The 20,844-nt window shown below is 40.6% G+C and overlaps 2 protein-coding genes across 6 annotated transcripts in view; one reads left to right on the top strand and one right to left on the bottom strand.

Annotated features, from left to right (window-relative positions):
* The window catches only part of GABPA (GA binding protein transcription factor subunit alpha), a 36,241-nt gene extending 24,717 nt beyond the window's left edge, over window positions 1-11,524 (bottom strand). The window contains exons 1-3 of one of the 3 annotated variants that reach the window (XM_060010444.1): window positions 11,436-11,524; window positions 3,870-3,971; window positions 265-409 (exon numbers count right to left, since the gene is read on the bottom strand). In XM_060010444.1, coding sequence (XP_059866427.1) covers window positions 265-409; window positions 3,870-3,946 — 222 coding nt within the window. In that variant the 5' untranslated portion in view covers window positions 3,947-3,971; window positions 11,436-11,524. Of the gene's footprint in view, window positions 1-264; window positions 410-3,869; window positions 3,972-5,702; window positions 5,784-10,922; window positions 11,215-11,435 lie in introns of those variants that run through there. The other 2 variants (XM_060010443.1, XM_060010445.1) reach the window with 2 other exon arrangements.
* ATP5PF (ATP synthase peripheral stalk subunit F6) lies at window positions 11,368-18,589 on the top strand. Of its 3 annotated transcripts, none has more exons than XM_060010446.1 (4): window positions 11,368-11,517; window positions 14,949-15,125; window positions 17,779-17,903; window positions 18,406-18,589. In XM_060010446.1, the coding sequence occupies exons 2-4, from the start codon at window positions 14,962-14,964 to the stop codon at window positions 18,441-18,443; spliced, it is 327 nt and encodes a 108-aa protein (XP_059866429.1). In that variant the 5' UTR covers window positions 11,368-11,517; window positions 14,949-14,961; the 3' UTR covers window positions 18,444-18,589. The 3 variants fall into 3 exon arrangements, with proteins under 3 accessions (XP_059866429.1, XP_059866430.1, XP_059866431.1); XM_060010447.1 differs by lacking the exon at window positions 11,368-11,517 and adding an exon at window positions 11,524-11,658; XM_060010448.1 differs by lacking the exon at window positions 11,368-11,517 and adding an exon at window positions 11,686-11,850.
* Window positions 18,590-20,844: the final 2,255 nt, after the last annotated feature.

The following is a 20,844-nucleotide window of genomic DNA, read 5'->3' on the forward strand; positions in this document are numbered from 1 at the left end:
AATGTATTTAAACTTCTCATTTTATATTTGTCAAAGTAAAAAAAAGAATGTTTGATTTATTACTCAATCTTTTAAAAATAATTTTAAGTGGAGGAAATTTTTCTGAAAGAATTCTTTTTACTTCTAAATGCTTACATTTTATAATAATATAGGTCAAATGGAGAAAAAGGTCACAGCTAGAGAGAAAAGGCCAACAACAACAAAATATTTCTAATGCAGATATAAATGCTGAAATACAAATCTCAAAAAAGAAAAAAATAATACCTGGATATCTTGCAGGCAAATTTCATGAGCATCCAAAGAACACTGCAGTCTTGGTTCTAGTAGTTTCTTTAAATTGCCTATTGGCTCATTGATGTCTATGGCCTGGCTTACACATTCAGCTGGAGTGTAGGTTTGTTCAACAATGCTAAAGAATACAATGTTAAAGGATCCAGTGTTAAAGAATATAATGGTTAACAATTACATTCTTACCCTGGATATTAATGCAATGATATGGTGAAAACAAAATTCAACACCAAAACACATTTCTGGCCTTTGAAACTCCTTTCTGCACAGACACCTTTCACAGTGGTAGGCTCATCAACAGCTAGTGTTGTCAAGCTTAATACTGAATCACATCGCACAGAGAAATGCTAGCTTGAAATTTAAGGCACCTTTTCAAATACACCATATTATATACATACATGTGTATGCATGTGTGTATACACATACAAATATTGCATATACAATATTTAAGGAGAAACATTTGCATTTATATTATATTTCCAAGTTATTTTGAAGAATTTTAGGCTCAGAAAGGAATATATAAAGCCTCTTCAAAACTTGTATGCCATCTCTACTAGTCAATTTCTCTTTCCAAGATTAATACAATTTAATAATGTAAATTATAAGACATGAAAATATAAGTTATCAAAAATATTTTCATTTAATCTAATCTGAAAACTACTGGTTATAATCAGTCTAGATCCACCTTAAAAAATTATAATTTTCCTTTAAAACTCTCTAAGGGCTCTTTTGCATTATTATTTCATACTTTGAATTCTACAAAGTTCCTTGAGGTAAAATCTCTGGTACGTAATTCTACGTATCTTTTGTGAATCCTTATTTGAGGCCAAACAGAAAATAGGTACCAATTAGTATTTGCTGAATTGATAAACCTAGAATTCAATCAAGTTTCATGACATGTTTAATTTATATATGGTTTAAATCTCATTTGCAGTTGTCAAAAACAGTATGTATTTAAAATTTGTCAAGTTCCATTTTCACATAAATTCCAAGTATAATGCAATATACACATGATATTCACTGAACGTATTCAGCCTAAATTCCTAAAACTTTTAAAATTTATAAAAGAGAACAGTCATGACTGAAAAAAACAAGATTATTTTAAAATAATAGTAAACATATTCTTATTACTATTTGTTAAGGTAAAATAATTGGGTCTTTTGGCTAAGTGAGTATTTTTACTAATTCTTCAGCTATAGCAGAGTGGGCTATATTTTTCTTTTTTTCATAACAATAATCTTTAAAATGTCACTTTAACACAGATTTTTAAAGACCTATTTTACATGAGCTCAACATTTAAAACACTTTTTAATATTCTGTTGCCACCATTTAAACCTTGGGAGATCCATATAAAAAACCTGATTACCAATTTCCCTTGAGAAAGTGTGGATGATCTCACATCACTGGACCTAAATTTCTGCATAGCAATCTGCTACAACTAGACAGCTAGCTATAACTGCTTCCTTTACATAGCTACTCCCCAGGTCAACAGTAACTATCAACCACAGTAACTACCAATATCTTACATGAGACATCAGCAAAGGTTTTCTGTAAGGGGTCAAACAGTAAAAACTTCAGACTTTGTGGACCATTTGTATGTATGTATATATAAAAACAAATACGTGCATGTCAGTCTCCAAGATAGCCCAAATGATTCTTACCTCCTAATATTCACATCTTTTCATAGTTCCCTCCCGAATTGTACCAAGGTTGGACTGTGTGACCAAAGGACTAAGGACTAAGAGTGATATATGTACTGCTTCTTAGATTAGGTTATTTAAAAACAAGACACTGTGGCCAAGGCTCTCTCTCAGACCATCTGCGTTAGGGAAAGCCAGCCACCATGTCATGAGCAGCCCTGCACGGAAAGAAGCCCATGTGGTGAGGAAGCGAATGGTCCTGTCACCAGTCTTATGAGTGATCTCAGAAACAGATATGCCAGCCTCAGTCAGCTCTTCAGATGACTGTAGCCCAGACGAACAGCTTCACTGCAAGCTCACAAAGTACCCTGAGCCAAAGCCATCCAGCTAAACTGTCCCCAGGTTCCGGATTCTGAGAAACTTCGTGCGATAATAACAGTTGGGTGCTTTAAGCTGCAAAGTTCTGGGGTAATGTGCTACATAAATAAATAAATAAATGTATGTATGTACGTATACACACACAACCTAAACATTTATATGTGCACATGTATGAAAATTAAGAAAGACATGCAGCCTATTGTTTCTTCCGTTGGAGAAAATAGCATAATCGAACATGTTGAAAAGCTCCATTAAAAATTTAAGGTCTCCCAGGCAGCCATGTCAAGGTATTTTAGACCTTTTCTGTCAGGAAAATGTTTCTGTACCAGGGCATGGTGGGGGAGGACAGGACGGAGGACACTAAACTGGGGTTTCTCTTTTGAGCTAGAGCCAAACGTCTCTTCTGAGCAGAAGAGGTGGCATAAGTAACCGCAGAAAAAATGGGGGAGTTGCTAATTAACTGGCATGAAATCTCAATTATGCAAGACAAATAAGTTGTAGAGATCCATTGCACAACATTATGCCTGCAGTTGACAATACTGTATTGTACACTTAAAAATTTATTGAGGGTAGATCTTGTGTTAAATATACTTACCACAATAAAATACAATTTTAAAAAATTTAAGGTCTTTAACCTCAGCTGCACTCTCAACACTCAGCATCCTACTCAACTTTAGTGATCTTCTCCATTCCCATCATAGTTGTTCTGAACCTTCGTTACTCTATGTCAGTTTTCTGCTACCCTTGAGGTCCTTTTACTTTCAGTTTATTATCTCCTGCTTTACAGAGTAAAGTAGGACTATTAGCCATTACCCTCCTCAACCTTCTTGACTCCCAAATCCCTATTTTTTACCCATATTCTCTCCTTGGATTCAGAACTCATTACCACTGCCCTCCTTCCTTAATGGAGTAAGTAATATTCTATTACTATTCCAAAAACTAACACCTTTCACTTCTCTAAATGCTTAGTACTGTGATGGCTCATACAGATGTATGTTTCCTCAAATACAAGGTAGTCTCTACAAGGGCAAGTTACAGTCTCATTTATTCATGTACTCCAGACAGCTGTTATTTGTTGAATTAGTTCAGGCTGTGGATTAAACTCTTACTGAAATAAAAGTAATCAGCACTGACAAAAGGAAAAAGAATCAAACAGTGCCTGAGGGGGAAAAACCATCACAATCAATTGCTTGATCATTATCAGCTATGCTTATTACTGTCTTTAAAACTATCTTTTCCTCCCAGCTACAAAACCAACAAACCCAGTAAGTCTGAGGAAAAAGGCAATACATTATCCCCCAAAATGCTGAGGTCAGTTGGAAAAAAAAAAAGGCCCCCAAAAGAACTTAGCGTGATTTTTTTTTTTTTTTTTTTTTTTGCGGTACGCAGGCCTCTCACTGTTGTGGCCTCTCATGTGGGATCTTCCCGAACCAGGGCACGAACCCGTGTCCCCTGGATCGGCAGGCAAACTCTCAACCACTGCGCCACCAGGGAAGCCCTTGGCTTCATTCTTAATTAGGCATGTTGATAATATAAAAAGTGGTAAATTAAAAAAATACCAACCTTTCTTCTGTGCACTCTGGTTTCTCTGTTCCATCAATCTCAATTTCTATCAGCTCCTCTGCTTCTCTTTTCGTCATGATTGAAGTATTTCAAAAGCTGACCCTACAAAAGTTAAAATGAAAGACATTCTGAAATTATCTGCATAAGCAGACACGGTATACAAGAAGTAAAGACCCAATTCAAATAAAAGTGGAGGATAAGCAGAAGAGGAGGAAGTAATCTTCACATATAAAAGAAAATCCACAACTAATATTTATAAACTAGTTTTTGTTTAAATGGTGTTTATTAGCCTGACATGACATCATTATCATTCCCTTGGATTTACTGGGATGTTTTCAGCCCAATCTCAGCCAATAAATTAATTCAGGTTACTTCAAAATTAAATGAAGGCATGTCAACTATATTACAGCAATTCAGTCTTAATAACAGATTCAAACCTGCAGCTTAAAAATCAGCATAGAAATTCCCTGGCAGTCCAGTGGTTTGGACTCTGCACTTCCACTGCAGAGGGCATGGGTTACATCCCTGGTCAGGGAGCTAAGATCCCTCATGATGCATGGTGTGGCCAAACAAAAAACAACATGGAGATGAACAATTTACAATGGTTCAGCTAAAAGCTGTACCTTCTTAGCAGAATTTATTGCAAACCATTATACTGACAGAATAATATAAAAGTTAATCCCAGCTTTGTGTTACATTTCTTATAAATGCCAGTACAATATTCTCAAACAGCAAAATAAAGTAACAAAATCATTATAGATATGTGCATTATTGCCCTGATTACACACTAGAATTTTATTTATTTATTTTTTTTGGCTGCGTTGGATCTTTGCTGCTGAGCGCCAGCTTTCTCTAGTTGGGGCAAGTGGGGGCTACTCTTCGTTGTAATGCATGGGCTTCTCATTGTGGTGGCTTCTCTTGTTGTGGAGCACAGGCTCTAGGTGCGTGGGCTTCGGTAGTTGTGGCATGTGGGCTCAGTAGTTGTGGCGCATGGGCTCAGCTGCTCCGCAGCATGTGGGATCTTCCTGGACCAGGGATCGAGGATCGAACCTGTGTCCCCTGCACTGGCAGGTGGATTCTTAACCACTATGCCACCAGGGAAGTCCCAACACTAGAATTTTTTATGATTGTTTTTCAGATGTGGTTTTATACATTTTAAATAAACCATTACTTCAGTTTTTAATTCTCTCGTGTAAAATTATTACCTGCTACATTAAACTTCCATTGATTTTTGTACCATTGATACATTATGTGCCATTTTGTACCATTTGTACTCTTGATACTAAAACATTATAATTAAAAAAATGCTAAGTAATGCATAAAATAGCTGCATATATTGGTATTTCTTTATGACCATTTCCAAGGTGTTAATGTTTCAGGCTGTTAGGACCTCACTGTAGGTCAGTGAATCTGTCTCTGGACTCAATATATATTCTCAGTCCAGAATAGAGTTTTCTAAGTTTACTCCTACATCTAAAAAAGTACTTCTAAGTGCCTTCGACTCTCTGACTTGCAAGGAATGGTCCTCTAAATTTGGTACTTTAATGTTTATAAAGGAGTCCATGCTCCCACTTTAAAGATTTGACAAAATGAAGAATTCAAATATTCATTCCTATTAATAATAACCATTATTTACTGAGTATCAGGCACCACATTCAAATGCTTTACACAGAACAATCTTATTTTGAGTCCACCCTCATAAGAAAACTATCCAGAGGTTAGTGAGGCTAAACTGCCTGTGGCTCCATAATGTCATGCTTTAGGTCTATCAACTGAAGTACATGCTCTATACTGCAAATATACACTAGAACAAGAGCCTCCACCATCTCTTACCTGGAATAGCCTCTTCCTAACACGTTTCCCTGTGTTGGTGCCCTTGCCCCCCTGCAGTCTGTTCTCAGTCAATACAACTGCCAGTGTGATCCTTTTTAAAACTGAAGTTACATCACAGCACTCCTTTGATACCATTCACAGTAAAAAAAAAACTGAAGACTTCACAATGGCCAACAAGGTCCTACGTGGTCTACTCCCCATCCCCATTCTACTACTGCTCTGACTCCCTCTCCCACACTGGCCTCCTTACTTGTCCTTACATCTTTCTTCTTGTCCACAGCACTCATCCTCTAACATACTAATAATTTACTACATTTATTGTCTTTCTTTCTCTGTTGGATCACTGCCAGGGTGCAAAAACCAAAACTGTCCAAAAGTGACCCCAGGAACTTAAGTTGGTTTGCCTGGCCTACGGACTTCCCCTAGCTACTGGAGGTGGGAGGGGCTTCCCCAGGTCCCAACTTCTCAAGGGACCAAGGTCTTTGTGGTAGGCACAATAACAACCCAGAACCTGTGATTATGCTAAATCACATGGCCAAGGGGAATTAAGTTTACTAATAAACTGACCTTCAAATACAGAGATTATCCTGGCTTATCTAGGTGAGTCCAAGGAAATCACAGTATCCTTAAGAGGGAAAGAGGGAATGTGAAGAGATCCAGAGTGATTCAAAGTGAGAAGGACTTGACTGGCTGGCTATGACTGGCTTTGAAGATGAAAGAAAGGAGCCACAAACCAAGGAACGCAGGCAGCCTCTAAAACCTGGAAAAAGGAAACAGATTCTCCCCTAGAGCCTCCAGAAGACGTGCAACTCTGCCAACATCTGATTTTAGCCCAGGAAGACCCATTTCAGACTTCTGACTTCAAGAAATGTATGATAATAAATTGTTTTCAAGCCACTAAGTTTGTAGTAATTTGTTACAGTAGCTCTGGGAAACTAACACAGTCTTCTTTCCCACTTTAAAAAGGATTGTAACTCTCCTCAGGTCCAAACATCTCCAAATGCTGGGGAGCTGGTTTTCTGACAACTTATTCTATAAATCGCTGGCATCCAAATCTAGACTGCCTAGTACAAAAATGATCTGACTTTCTCCACATTATTAAGGTTGCTCTCACAGCTCCCCTACAATAAGAAAGCATAATAAGAGGGTGGGGCTCTCCACTGAAATAGATACACATCATGCACATCCAGCAGAATGCCTAGGCCCCAGCAGATTTTGGTTGGGATGATGAAAGAATGAAGGGCTTTTGTTTTCTTTTCTTGCTGACCCTGGCCTAGTAAGTCTTCCCTTTCCCCATAAAGCCTATTTCTTAACAGATACTGTGTGTAAAACTGTGGAATTCATCCTGAGCACTAGAGCAAAACAGGAGGTGGTGACCCAATAAGGCCTATCCTTGTAGGACAACACAAGCTCACCTGGGAAGGGGTATTTGTTCACAGATATATACAAAGAACTTTGAACTGCCTCTCCCTTTGTAGGCACTCTATTAAAATGTGTTGGATAAGTGAATGTTATAACAACTATTACACACTGTATAACTGACTCCAGAAGCCTAAAAGGCTTCCATGTGAAAGGTAAATCTATGAAGCTAACAGAAGAAAATGGTGGGAATTTTTTTGTGGTCTAATGATAGAAAAGATTTCTTAAACATAATTTCAAAAACATAAACCATAAGAAAAAAACTGATAGATTTCCTTACATAAAAATTAAGAGTTATGTTTAACTGACAGGCTACAGAGTAGAAACAGATATTTCCAATATCCACACATGACAAGGGACTAATAATTGGAATTCACAGTGAACTCCTGCAAGTTGATAACACCCCCCCAAAAGTCAGGACAAATTAGAAAAGTCAGTAAAGCACAGAAAAAGGAAACTCACATAAAGAGAAACCAAAATGGCTACGGACATGAAGAAATGCTCACATTCAAATTATTCACTTTATACTGTGCATATATGGCAAAGATTAGAACGTTGAATACTGAAAAGAGTTAGCAGGGACATAGGGGCATAGAATATAGACAGGACTATTGATAGAGTATAGACAGGACTATTTTGGAGAAAAATCTAGCAGCACTTGCTCAAATAAAGTGCTTATACCTATGACCCAGCAATCTTGCCCTCAGATAAGCATTCCAGAGACATTCTCACGATGACTGATAATAGGATGTTAAGGGCAGCTTTGCTGGAGATAGCTGAAAGCTGAAGCCAATATCCATGGTAAGAGAGTACTGCGGATACAAGAAAATGTGAAAGAAGTACACACTATGGAACTACAGTAGCTGTTAGAAACAAGGAGGTAACGTACACACACATACACGCAAAAATCATAAAAACTGTACAAAAAAAGTAAGAACCAGAATAAGGTTTTTAGCAGGACAGCACTTAAAAGGATCATTTATGTTGTATTTTCAGGGCCTACAAGGACATCCACTCCCATCTCCATAACCAACTTTAAAAAAAAGATTAGAAAACAAGTGAATTTTCTAGTAACTTTGGAAAAACAGAAAGCCTAAGAAGCAGTAACTGTAAGCAGATAGGGTAGGCGGTACCCAGAGAAGAAGGACCAGGCATGGCTTTCTGAGAAGCCATTTTTGGCCTAAGCCATTTGGGAATCTAAGCCTGGCCACAATGATTACCCTTGAACAGGTCTCAGTAATAATGCTCTTAAGGAGTAACAATAGCAAAGATAATAAATCAGTTATAAAGACTCCCAGTTCTGTTTCCATGGTAAAGATTAGCCTGAAGCACTTTCTTAAGCTGTTTTCCAGAATTTACCCCCCCCCCCAACCACCAGATCAACTGTAACCTAAGGGATGATAATGTTGACCTTTTCTGACCCTTGTGACTTCAATCAACTAAAGCATGGATGCTGTCAACCTTTGCCCCAATTCTATGCTGAATTCTCCTGCTGAAGCCCCTTCATGAATAGGCATGCACCACCCAAGACCCTTCATGAATATGCAAGTACCCTTAGCTTAAAAGGTCATCAATTTTGCTGTTCAGGATACCGCTTTGGGAAGATCCTGGTATTCTCCTTGCTGCAAGTAGTACACCCTTTCTTCTTCTGATCTTTGGCTTGGTTGTGTCTTTTGTCTTGTGACCCACCAAGAGATGAACCCAGTTTTCTGGTAACAACCAGAGGCTGAGAAATGGCCCTGAGGGCTTATCAGCAGGGACACCTTTGGTACCTCTGAGTATAAGCACTAAGACAGAGGATTGTTAAGAAATTTACCCTGTGATCTTCCAAAAAAGTCACAGATCAGTCTCTAGAAGGTGCCAAATAAAGAAAAAAAAAAAAAAGAATCCAATATGCTTTTGGAAAAAATCATGCTACTTACAGTCCCTGAATTGATCTTCCTCTTTCTCAATTCTCTAAATTTAAGCTAAAGAAGCAATGGAGAGATTTGGGAAACTGTCCAAATCTTTGATATCACTGCTTGAGTGGGTCTTAGCTCTTTTTCTGGAAACAATTCCCCAGGATTCTATATCAATACGTAAGAAAATGGAGAAGAGAGCATTACTTTGGGCCCTTCCCCCTAGGAAAAGGTACCCCTTGACACCCTGGTTTCTCCTAGATTAAATCTAACCTGGGTTCAGAACACTTCACAAAATGAATACAAACTAAATTTATATTTAACTAACAATTCCAGGAAAGGCTACTATTCTTTAAAATACAGTTATGTTTATCATTCTCTTTTAGAGTCACAGATAAATTTGAGGATTATTCTTCACTGGAACACATTATTAGTTTACAGAGTTTAGGCCAATTTTTCCCAGTAAAGGACAATAAATAAATAAAGGATAATAAATAAATAAAGGATACATAAATACAAGTGCAATCTGGGAGTACCTACCAGATAACTGCACATTCTCTCGAGCTAAAAAATACTGTTAAGTATCCTGAGTAAATTAAAAGACATTTTTGTTTCTTAAAGATAAAGTCAATAGCTAAGAAAAAGTAACACACATACATCTGTGTGGATACACATGGAGAAAGAAAGCAAGAGTGGAGAAAGGTTAACACTTGGTGACCCTGGGGGTGAAGGTGTTCCTTGTATAATTTCACTGTATAATTTTTTCAATTTTCCTGTAAACTTGAAGTTTCATAAATAAAAGCTGGAGGAAGATTAAAGTCAACAGTTTTAATTTGGTATTCAGCCTCCACATGCTCTCATGACTTGCCTCAACGAAACACCTAGCTCATTATTTTCTTACTTCAAGACTATACACCCCTCATGGCATTGGTCCTGTAGGCGCAATCCACGTAAAAACTGCTTAAGTCCACCTAGTGTCAGAATATGTTTAAAAATAAATAAGCTTGGAAAGCTTGGATCAAACCCTAAGAGAGAGAGATTATTATTCCCTTTAAGTAGTTCCGAACGAGTTGGACCAGTTTCTTTTGATATTTAAGACAACAAAGTACCTAAGAACGTTATCACTGTCCAGTTCTTCACTTTGCTTAAGTGGACCTTTCTAAAACTTTGCTCCTCTCACGACTCAGACCTACTGCGCGTATTTCTAAATCACTACTCGTCATCTTGCAGTGCAACATTAGGCGTTGTCCTCTCTGATGTTAACCTAACCAAACTAGGGTTCCTAAATACAAACACGCGCGGGCGTATCTTCCAGTCCACGAAAAAACTAAAAAAGCTGACAAGCTACATTAACCCATCATTTTCCCCTTGCCTCACACTTCCTCGTTTTTAAAATAAACCCAACGGACACCATATACATTAATAGATGGCTTTGATGCAACTGTAAGAATTCTAGAAAGACAACTGGATACGAAGTGAAGGCGAATCGCTGAGTTGGCAAGGAGGATGGTTTTGCATGTTCCTCTGAAATCCCCGGGGCGTCAGGATCAGATCCCGACCGCGACGAATGCGGACCACGGCGGACAGTCGAGCAGGGGATAGTGAGGGAAGGGGGCGGCGAAGGGTGACACGAACGACCGGGGCCCCGAGTGCGCGCGGCTTAGCAGAGTCCCGCGCCGCGCGCCCCCCGCCCCTCCCCTCCGCTCCCCGCACAGCCTCCCCCGCCCCTCCCCACCCGGCTCCCTCAAGTCTCCACGAACGGAAATGGGAGTCACAGCGCCGGGGACCAGCGGAAACAAAACACAGAGGCGGCCGCGGGGGGGCCGCTGTGGGGGAGAAGGCCCCGGAACGAAGCCGGCCCGCGCGGACCCGCGCTCCCCTCCTCCCCAGCGGCCGCACTCACCCGCTCTGGATTCGGCCCCGTCGCCCCCGCCCGCAGTCCAGAGCCGGCTGAAAACCGCAGCGCCGCGGGCTCCACGTGCGGCGTCTCTCCCGGTAAGACCCGCAGCTCCAGCGACTCGAAGTGAGAGGCCCCTGGGCCCTTCCCGCGAAAACGGCGCAGAGAAACTCCAACCCCCCCTCCCACCTCCCAGGCACCCCCGGGTCCGGGACTACAACTCCCAGCAGGTTGCGCGAAACGAACGCCCGAGGCAACGGAGGCTCACGAGGCACAAGGGAGCCCAACGCCTCAATCCGCTTTGTTTTACGCTCTGTCACTTTGCCTGCACAGTCGTACACCTCAACCACCCCAAGGAAGAGGACGCTGACTCGGGGCGGTGGGGATTGAACTAGGGGAAAGGCCAGTCCAAGTGCGCATGCGTACAAAACAAGGTTTCCGAGAGGGAAAAAGAGAGCAGGTCAACTTGGGAGAAGGAAAGATGGCGGAGGCGTCGCCAGGGGACCCGGAAGCACTTACCCTCCACTTCCTCCTCCTGTTTGGCTTCTGTCTCACCTAGAGCCGTCCGGTCGCCGACTGTCTCCGAGACGCTTCCTGTCCGGTGAGTGTCGACCGACTGAAACGGCGGCCCATAATGCATTGCGATGGCGGTTAGGCGGGGGGGGCGGAGCCAGGGCCGGAAGTAAAACGGTGGCGGCGGCGGTGGCGGTGGTAGCTCTGGCAGCTCGGCACCGAGTGCAAGGTGACTGGGAGGGTAACTGGACTCACTTGGCCTCTAGGGACGAGCATTCTGGGTTTCTTCACGAGGTCTGGGGTGCCTATCACCTCTGCCCTTCTGAAAGAGAGCCGCCTGTATCCTGGACACCTTCACGGTCTGGCCCGGAGTCATTGCTGACCTCGGCGCCTTTAGGCCTTGAAGTTTGCGGTAGACTCAGTAGGTAGCCCTGATAATACCGCTCTCAGGGCCAGCCTGACGCTCAGGGTGGCGTGGGAGGCAGGGGGGCCGGCGCTTCATGGACCCGCCGCCCGGCTGGGGCAGCCAAGGTCATGCCCGCGGGGCCGGTCTGCAGCCGGGCCTGCTCAGCCCTGGCGCGCGGGCGATTGTTCTGAACTACAGCATTTAAAAGTAGAACGTAAGAGGGGAAAGGATAATAGTAATCTTAAAAGTTTGCAACCCACCTAAAAACGTTGGTGGTGCTAAAACTTGGTTAAGCAGCTTTGTTTTACATCACGGATTCCAGGAGGGAAAAAGAGAGCCGGTTAAGTCAGGCGAGTTGTGGATTGACTTCAGCAATGAACATGCGCCGAAATCGCAGCGAAAGGCTGGTCAGTCATCATTGTAAACGGGAGAACCGTGCTCCCTCTCAGCACAAGGCCGCCTCTTACGCTGTACCCTTTTCTTGCTGTTGCCTTCCTCAGTCTTTCTGAGTGTGTCAAATCCCTATCATAGGCTGGCGTGGCCCCTCATAGTACTCGAATAGAGAACTTAATCATAGTTGGTATTTTATACCTATTTGTGTAATAACATGTATCTTTCTCACTAGATCTTTAATCAGTGGGGAAAAAAATGAAACGGAGTAAAGGAAAAGGAGCAAGTTTTGATAGTGAGATTATGTGTTCATTTTTTAGATAAGTTGAATTTGAGGGCCCGGTAGGACTTAGGAAAGGATGAGAGCTGTCGAATGTATAGGTTTGGAGTTCAGGAAAAAGACCAAAATTAGAAGTGTGATTTGGGAATCATTCGTACTTAGATGATAGAAATAGAAAAAATGAAAATGGGTTTTACCCATGTTGCAGTAGGAGTAACATGATCTTTGCAATGTTAGACTTAGAGCAAATTAATTGTGGGAATATGAATAATTTAATCACTTTTCTTAAACATTTTCTTATCTGTAAAGGAGGGATAAGAACACCTTTCTCTGTTTCTTCACAGTATTGCCATAAGGGTACAAGGAGAGAATATGTCTAGAAGTACTTTGCAAAATACCTAGGGCTGAACAAGTGTTAGGTGACCACGTTGCAGAGTGTTGTGTGTTTTTACGTTGCCAAAGGGGAAAATATACACTGAATTGCACAATTTGAAAAAAATGTTTGTGTTCTGTCAAATTCTACTGTGTAACCTGGGATCAGGTACTTACCGCTAAGCCTCAGTTTCTGTGTAAAATGAGAATGCTATTAAGTGGCACCTTAAGGTCATTTGTTGTTTGCTTGGAGTCTCCCCTCCCCCCTTTTTTTCCTCTGATGAGGTATAAGAGTGATGTATGATGAAATCTTTAATTTCTTCAAATAGTTTTCTTTCATGCTGGCAGGTGAAGGATATTTGGTTGATTGTAGGATTTCTTTTGGTGGTTTTTATGTGCAATTTCAGGGCTTCTCAACCTTAGCACTATTGACATTTTCGACCAGATATTTCTTTGTTGTGGGCAGGCTATTGTTGTTATTGTTGTTGTTGTTATAGGATGTTTGGCAGCATCCTGGTTTTTATCCTCTAGAGGCCAGTAACACTCGCCGCTATCAAGACAACCAAAAATGTCTTCAGACATTGCCAGATATCTCCTGGGGGATACCGCCACCTGTATTTGAGAACTGCTGTGCTACTCCATTGTCGTCTAGCTTAGTGCTTTCCAACTCTCATTAGTAAAGGGCCATTTTCCCCTCAACCCGTGTGGATATTTTTGAAGAATACAGTAAAAATGAATTACTGGAAAAATTAGTAGATGAAAGACAAAACAATGAAGACACACAAAATATGAACTCTTTTTGTATTATTAAATTCAACAGATATGAATTACTCTGTCAGTTTGCTGTAAAAGTTTCTAAATGCTTATTGCCAATTTTGGTATTACTATAGACCAGTAAGGCAATACTACCGCTGGTCCCCAGACCACACTTTGAGCAGTAGTATTATAATTTAATAGTAGTCCAGTGTCAGTGAGATGATGCTTATTGTTATTGCTGTTATTAGGTAATTTGGGGGGGTGGCATGGGAAACATGTTAGCATGTTGGGTTTTCACTTTAAGGTTCAGAAATTTTACCAGGCTGTATTGAGGTGTGAATCTTTATCATCATTCCAGAAGGGTTTGGTAAGCCCTTTCAGTTTAATCAGCCTTTCTTCATCTTGGGCAGTTTTTTCTAATTATTTATGGTCTCCCTATTTATTTCTTTTCTTTTGGAATTTCTGTTTGCATACAATTTTTTTTTTTTTGCATTTGATCTTTTCAGGACACTAAATGAGGTCTCAACTGAGATCATCCTCTAATTTATATACTGTAATTTTTTAGTTAGATGACCATGTACTTTAGCTTCAGGAAGTCTAGGACTTAGAAGTCTTTAAGTCCTTATTTTAAAAGTTCAGACTTTCTTCTCCTTCACAAATTCTATTTCACTGATTAGATTGTACTGCTTGATTTTTCCTCTCTTGTTGGTGGGCTCCCTTGGACTAGTTGCTGTCTTCCTTGCTGGTTCTTTTGGACTTAGATTTGGTTTTTACAGTGTCCTTGAATGTCTAGAATCCTGCAGTTGTAACAAGCAGAGCAGTTTCTTTCCCTGTGGGCCCGGGAAGTAGAAACTGAGGCTCAGGCAACTGTCTCCAGGCTCCCTGCACAGCTCCCTTTTTGCCTTTTGAGGGAGTCAGGGAAACCTGGTACGTTAATTTGGGTATCAGTATTATTCTTTTTCTGCTGAGGGTGGGCAGCCAAGACTAATAAATTCATGGAGAAGAAAACATGCCATCCCAGATTCTGAGCTTGCTTTCTGCGTCTGACCCTAGTGGAGCCACACGCAGGCCTGAGTGGTTCCTAACTGCTGCTAGGTTCCAGGGCCTTTTGGTTAAGAAGCAAAAAACTTGCAGTGTGGGGTAGAGAGGGGAAGGGAGCTATGGTCAGGTGACTGTTCTTAGTGTTTACTGAATTCTGGTATGATTTAAGTTCTGTAGCAATTAGTAGAATTAGATGCCCACTATAACATATTAATAGGTGTTTTACAATTATATCTATTTTAAAGTATCTTCACATTCTGGTGCTTGTTTCCAGTAACAGAATCACCATGATTCTTCAGAGGCTCTTCAGGTTGACCTCTGTCATTCAGTCTGCAGTCTCGATCTCTTTGAGGAGGAACATCGGTTTTACGGCAGTGGCATTTAATAAGGAACTCGATCCTGTCCAGAAACTCTTCGTGGACAAGATTAGAGAATATAGAACTAAGCGACAGTAAGTGGGTAGATAATCAACTATGGTGTACGTGTGAATATTCAAAGTATGTAAGTTTTGAGATGGTAATAAAAAATTACTTGGCGTTTGAAAGTGTCTAAGACCTTCACTGAGCTGATCTCCATCATAAAGGTTCATTACCTGCTCCAAAGAAGATGAGAATCTTGATTTTTTTTTTTTAAGTCCCAAATTTTCTCTTCCTTATATGGGTTCCAAGGGAGAATCCCATTAAATCTAGTGCCATTTTAGATATATCCCTACTATAGTGTCATTTATTATAAACTAGAATCAATTCATACAAGTACATGGGATCTTGGAAATCATTTAGGAACCATATTTGAGAAAAACTAAGCCCCTTAGACATTGATTAGCCTAAGGTCATAAAACTAATTGTGGGGAAAACATAATCAAAATATTCTAACTCTCAATTCAGTGCCCTTTTTGTGACATCATGATTTGGGGGAAATGTATAGACACAACATTTTTTCTTTAATGCTACTTCCATATTTACATATTTCTGGGAATATCAAAAGACTCCTGCTTCATGACATAAAGCAAGTCCAGGAGCAACATAATAATAGAACCACACAGTTTTGGAGATGAATGATGACCTTAGTATGAAGTTCAACGCCCAAATCTTCGGAAAAGTGATACAGATCAATTCAGAGTTTTGTTTTATTTGGTTGTCTACCATGTGCAAAGTGCTGGACTATTAACAGTGGTGGGCTACAAAGAAAGAAGCCACTTTGCATTTACACAATATTCTTTTTTTTTTTGCGGTTCACGGGCCTCTCACTGATGTGGCATCTCCCGTTGCAGTGCACAGGCTCCGGACGCACAGGCTCAGCGGCCATGGCTCACGGGCCTAGCCGTTCTGCGGCATGTGGGATCTTCCCACACTGGGGCATGAACCCGTGCCCCCTGCATCGGCAGGCGGACTCTCAACCACTGCGCCACCAGGGAATCCCTACACAATACTCTTAAAGTCTGATGGGGTAGAAAGTTTCTAAGCAAGTAAATACAATATAAGTTTAAATAGGTTAGATGCTAAGATAGTGACACATTCAGTGTTTGGAGAACTCATAGGAAGAAATGCTCCTTTCTAGCTGGTGCATTTTGGAAGGCGGCTTGGAAGAGTGAATGTTTCTAAAAGCTTGTGGATCCCAGAGCTGGACAACAGTCATCAAAGTATCTGGTTGAAGGCTCTATCTAGAACTGAACTGTATATCTCTATAGCTGTTAATCACATGTGACTATTCAAATTCTAATGAAGTGTAAATAAAAGTTCAGTTCCTCAGTTGCCTTAGTCACATTTCTATTGCTCAATACCAGATATGGCTACTGGTTACCATATTAGACAGCACATACATAGAGCATTTCTATTATCACAGAAGGTTCTGTTGCACATGCTGATGTAGAAGAACATTCGGTCCATAGCAAGAAACATCATTAACAAGTTCTTAAATTAGAGCTGGCTCAGTATTTTTTGTGGAAAATCTGTAGCATAAATAAGATCCTATGCTTTTATCATAGGCATGGGTGAAAATATTAGCCTTGATAGAATTTTCACTTATAGATTTTTTTATTATATTCATTGATAAGTGGGCAGTAACATTCTGACAAACAGAATTTGTGTAAACACTGCTGGTCCATGATGCTATATTTATCTTTCCAAAGCACAGCTCTAATTTTGTCATTTTATTGCTTAGCAAACAAAATACAAAGTCCCAGGCTTAACATTCTCAGCCTCCTGTGATCTGGGTCCCGCTGGCTTTTCCCTCTAGGCTGTTTAGTGTTCCCCACATACAGCCAGTGCTTTACCACCTCCTCATCCTTGCTTTTTCAGTCTTAGAATGTCTCAAATTAAAATCTGACCCAAATGCATGGTTTGTCACAAATGCCACCTTTTTAAAATGAAATTTCCCTGTTCAGCTTAGCAAAAGTGATCCCTCAATTCAAGTAGCTTTTTGTTAAACCGTGTCTTTGTAGGTTATCACCTAACTCCCTTACAGCATAATTGTTTATAAACATGTTATTTTTTTCTTCTAAATGGCAAAACCTCTGGGGGTAGGAAGTAATTTGCTTCTTTGTTAGGCCCCTGTTATAGAGACTTAAAGTTTTTGAATGCCGTCCAGTGGTGGTTAATCTAAATCATAGTGATAGTAGATAACTGAGTGCTCACTGTGTGCCAGGCACTATGCTGAGTGGTACATGTACACAATCTCTCTTTCTCTCAACGCCACCATCAGGTAAGACTTTGAGTTGTAGATGTAGAGTTTAGTTCACACGGTTTGCTCTAGTTCACACAGTTACTGAATTGTAGAGCTGATGCTGAAACGGAAGCAGTCATTCACCCCAGACCCCGCAGACTTGGCCGTTATACCTTATTGCTGCTTAGACCCTGAGAGGTTGACTTTTAATAAGTATCCTTGATACTGACAGACGTTGAATGTTAGAGGTTTGTTTGAAGTTGCTTCATTTATGTGAAACCTCGTAATAGTTAAAATAGTTTGAGCTGGAATTCAAGTGGAACTGCTTGTTATCTTTCAGAAAAGTCTGCTTTTCCCTACATATAGAAGATCTATGAAACTTAATTTTGTTTTTGTAAACTAATGATTAAAATCTGTTTTCAACTTGGTCGTTTACACAACAGGACATCTGGAGGACCTGTTGATGTTGGCCCAGAGTATCAGCAAGAACTAGACAGGGAGCTTTTTAAGCTTAAGCAAATGTATGGTAAAGCAGACATGAATACGTTCCCTAACTTCACATTTGAAGGTAAGTCTTTTTAATCACAGATTCATTGTTGTGGGAGATCATTTTAAGTGGAGAATATTTATACTTGGGTTGTGTAGAGGATTAAATGACAATTACGTGTGAATTTATTAGAACAGTGACATGTGCATGGGAAGCTCTGGAATAAATGCCATTGGGGTAGGAGATCACATAGCATAGAGGTTAAACGGCAGGGATCTAAAATCAAACTCCTGACAATATCACTTATGAGCTGTGTGATTTTGTGATTTTTGGATTAATTGGTCCCTCTTTCTCATCTGACATTTGGGGAGAATTATGCTGTTTTCCTCATAATGATAGTTGTAGTTAAATGACATAGAGAGCCTGGCTCACTGTAAGTCCTGAATAAATCTTAAGCAGTTGTTATATTTCCATGTAGATGTTTCTTTAAAAAATCAGAAGATTGATGAGTTAAATATTAAAACTTTCTAGAAGATGAACTTTATTGCAGTATGGCTAAGCTTGAACCTTTTTTTCCTCTTAGATCCCAAGTTTGAAGTCGTCGAGAAACCACAGTCCTGAAGAAATAATGTAAAATTTATCTGGTAATTTGTCCTAGATTAATTGTATAACTGATCAGAAGTAACAGCATAAACATATATTTCACAACTGTCATATGTTCTTTTAATTCTGATTTCAAAATAAATTATTTGGTGGTGTTGGGTGTACACTTGAGTGTATTGAATTCTGTGTTTTTAGATCCTCCCATTTGGTTATATCAAAGCAGATGGAGACCTTGGATTAATTGGGTACTACTTGCCAGATTCTTCTGAGTGCAGGGGTGTCCTTTTTGTTGCGGAGACTTACTGCTGGAGGGGAGCCACCTGACTTAAGGAATGTTTGCTGCGGAGAATGTTATACCCGTTCCCAGAATATGAAGAAATGGTTCATAAATCCTTTTTCATAGCTTTTTCAGGAAACTCAAGTGTGATTGTGAATATGTCCAGGAACATCCATTGTGTTTTAACTTCCATCTCCTCATATGTTAAATGCTTTTATTATCCCAGTAACTCAGGTCCCTCCTCTTCCCTTGCAGTGTAATGATCACAGTGTCTTTTATGGGGCTATATGGATAGATCAGGGGGAGCTGGGAGCCAGAGAGGGGAGGGTTCTACAAAGGAATTTCCTTTAAAATATTAAGCTGCAGGGCTTCCCTGGTGGCGCAGTGGTTGAGAGTCCGCCTGCCGATGCAGGGGACGTGGGTTCATGCCCCGGTCCGGGAAGATCCCACATGCTGCGGAGCGGCTGGGCCCGTGAGCCCTGGCCGCTGAGCCTGGGCGTCCGGAGCCTGTGCTCCGCAATGGGAGAGGCCACAACAGTGAGAGGCCTGCGTACTGCAAAAAATATATATGTATATTAAGCTCTGTGGTGTTGTTTGCCCAGCTGATGGAAGGTCCAGCAGATAATGATGTGCCAGAGAAGTGGCAGAGCAAGCACATCAAAATTTCAGAGAGTAGATGGTTTTATTTTTAATTATTCTTTTTTAAAAACAGGAAAAGCAGTTGTGCCTTTTTCTATCTGACAATCTCTCTGACTTATGTCAGTAGATACCTGTCTTTAGTAAAGCTTTAGAGATTTTCTTCAAAAATGTGAAGTCAAAAATACAGCCTTTCTTATGAGGTTAGCTCACTTCAAAAGAGAAATAGATTTTTACTATGGCATGCCATACTAGCTGAAGTCTCAACCTGGTGAGGAATACTTTTCAAAAGATCCACAAATATTTCCTAATGATATAGGTGTGATTAGTAAGATGTGAAGAGATGGAATTGGGGAGGGTAAAGTAGTAGGAAGAAACTGCCCAGTTTTCTTCAAACGAAGCTAAGCAATGATGGGTCAGTTGGACTACTTTTAAATAGTTGTAGACGTTGAAACAGAATTCGATGTTTCATTATGGCACCATTAAAGGTAACCAAGGAAGCCTCATTGATCTGTTCCTTTGTCTAACCTCCCCTCCCCTGAAGTGGCTCTACTCCACCTTCCTGTGGCAAGCAAGCAGCCTGGGGTCAACAGCGACCCTGCCAGTCTAGGTGGAGATGGGGCTGACCCTTTCCGTTCATGTTTCCCTCCCCAATTCAGAGTTTAGTTGAATTTTACCTTTTATAATCTCACACCTATTCATAATTTTTTTTTGTCTGTCTCGCAACTACTTGGAGTTTGCTTGAACATCCCAATCTCTTCATTATGTAAACAGAAGGACTCTATTTGTGGCTTTCTGCAGGGATACTGTGTTAAGCATCCTACTCATGCCCTATATCTTAGGGCTATGCATTTAGCTAAATTTTGACCAGAGAAGTGCTCTTGTTTTTTTTCCAACTGAATGCTGTAGTGGTGCTTTGAGTCATGGATGTTAACCATTGCCCCTTCTTCCTCATAGCCCCTTCAACTTTCTGGTAAGGCTGCCCCAAATTTGCAAACTCCAGCCTTTATCTGTTACTTCAGCCTACAAGAAAGTAGTCCTGCACTTAGCATTTGGGACCACCTTATATATTATTACAAATGACCTCAACTTTCTAGGCTTTTAGCTGTTTAAAATGGCATTTTTCTCCCTTGCCTGGTGGTGTGGGCTGAATCGTGTTCCCCTAAAACTCCTATGTGGAAGCCCTAACTCTCAGAACCTCCCAATATGATTGTATTTGGGGATTGGGACCCTTAAATGGGATTAAGTTAAAATGAGGTTGTTAGAGTGGGCTTGAGTCCAGTCTGACAGGTGTCCTTATAAGAAGACTGGTGTTCTTATAAGGGCATATTTGAGTTGAGGAAAGGTACAGGAACTGGAAATGGACATGTGCCTGCCTGTTAGGTGTCTAGTACTCCCTTTAATAAAAATAGCAATAACCAAAGAGGGCTTCCGTTGTAGGCGATTTTTACTTAAATCCATTTAGTGTAGAATTTTTGTTTCTGATTGTTGCTACCCTTGGTGTGG

This window comes from Delphinus delphis, chromosome 4 (assembly GCF_949987515.2).
Source record: "Delphinus delphis chromosome 4, mDelDel1.2, whole genome shotgun sequence".
Lineage (NCBI taxonomy): Eukaryota > Metazoa > Chordata > Mammalia > Artiodactyla > Delphinidae > Delphinus > Delphinus delphis.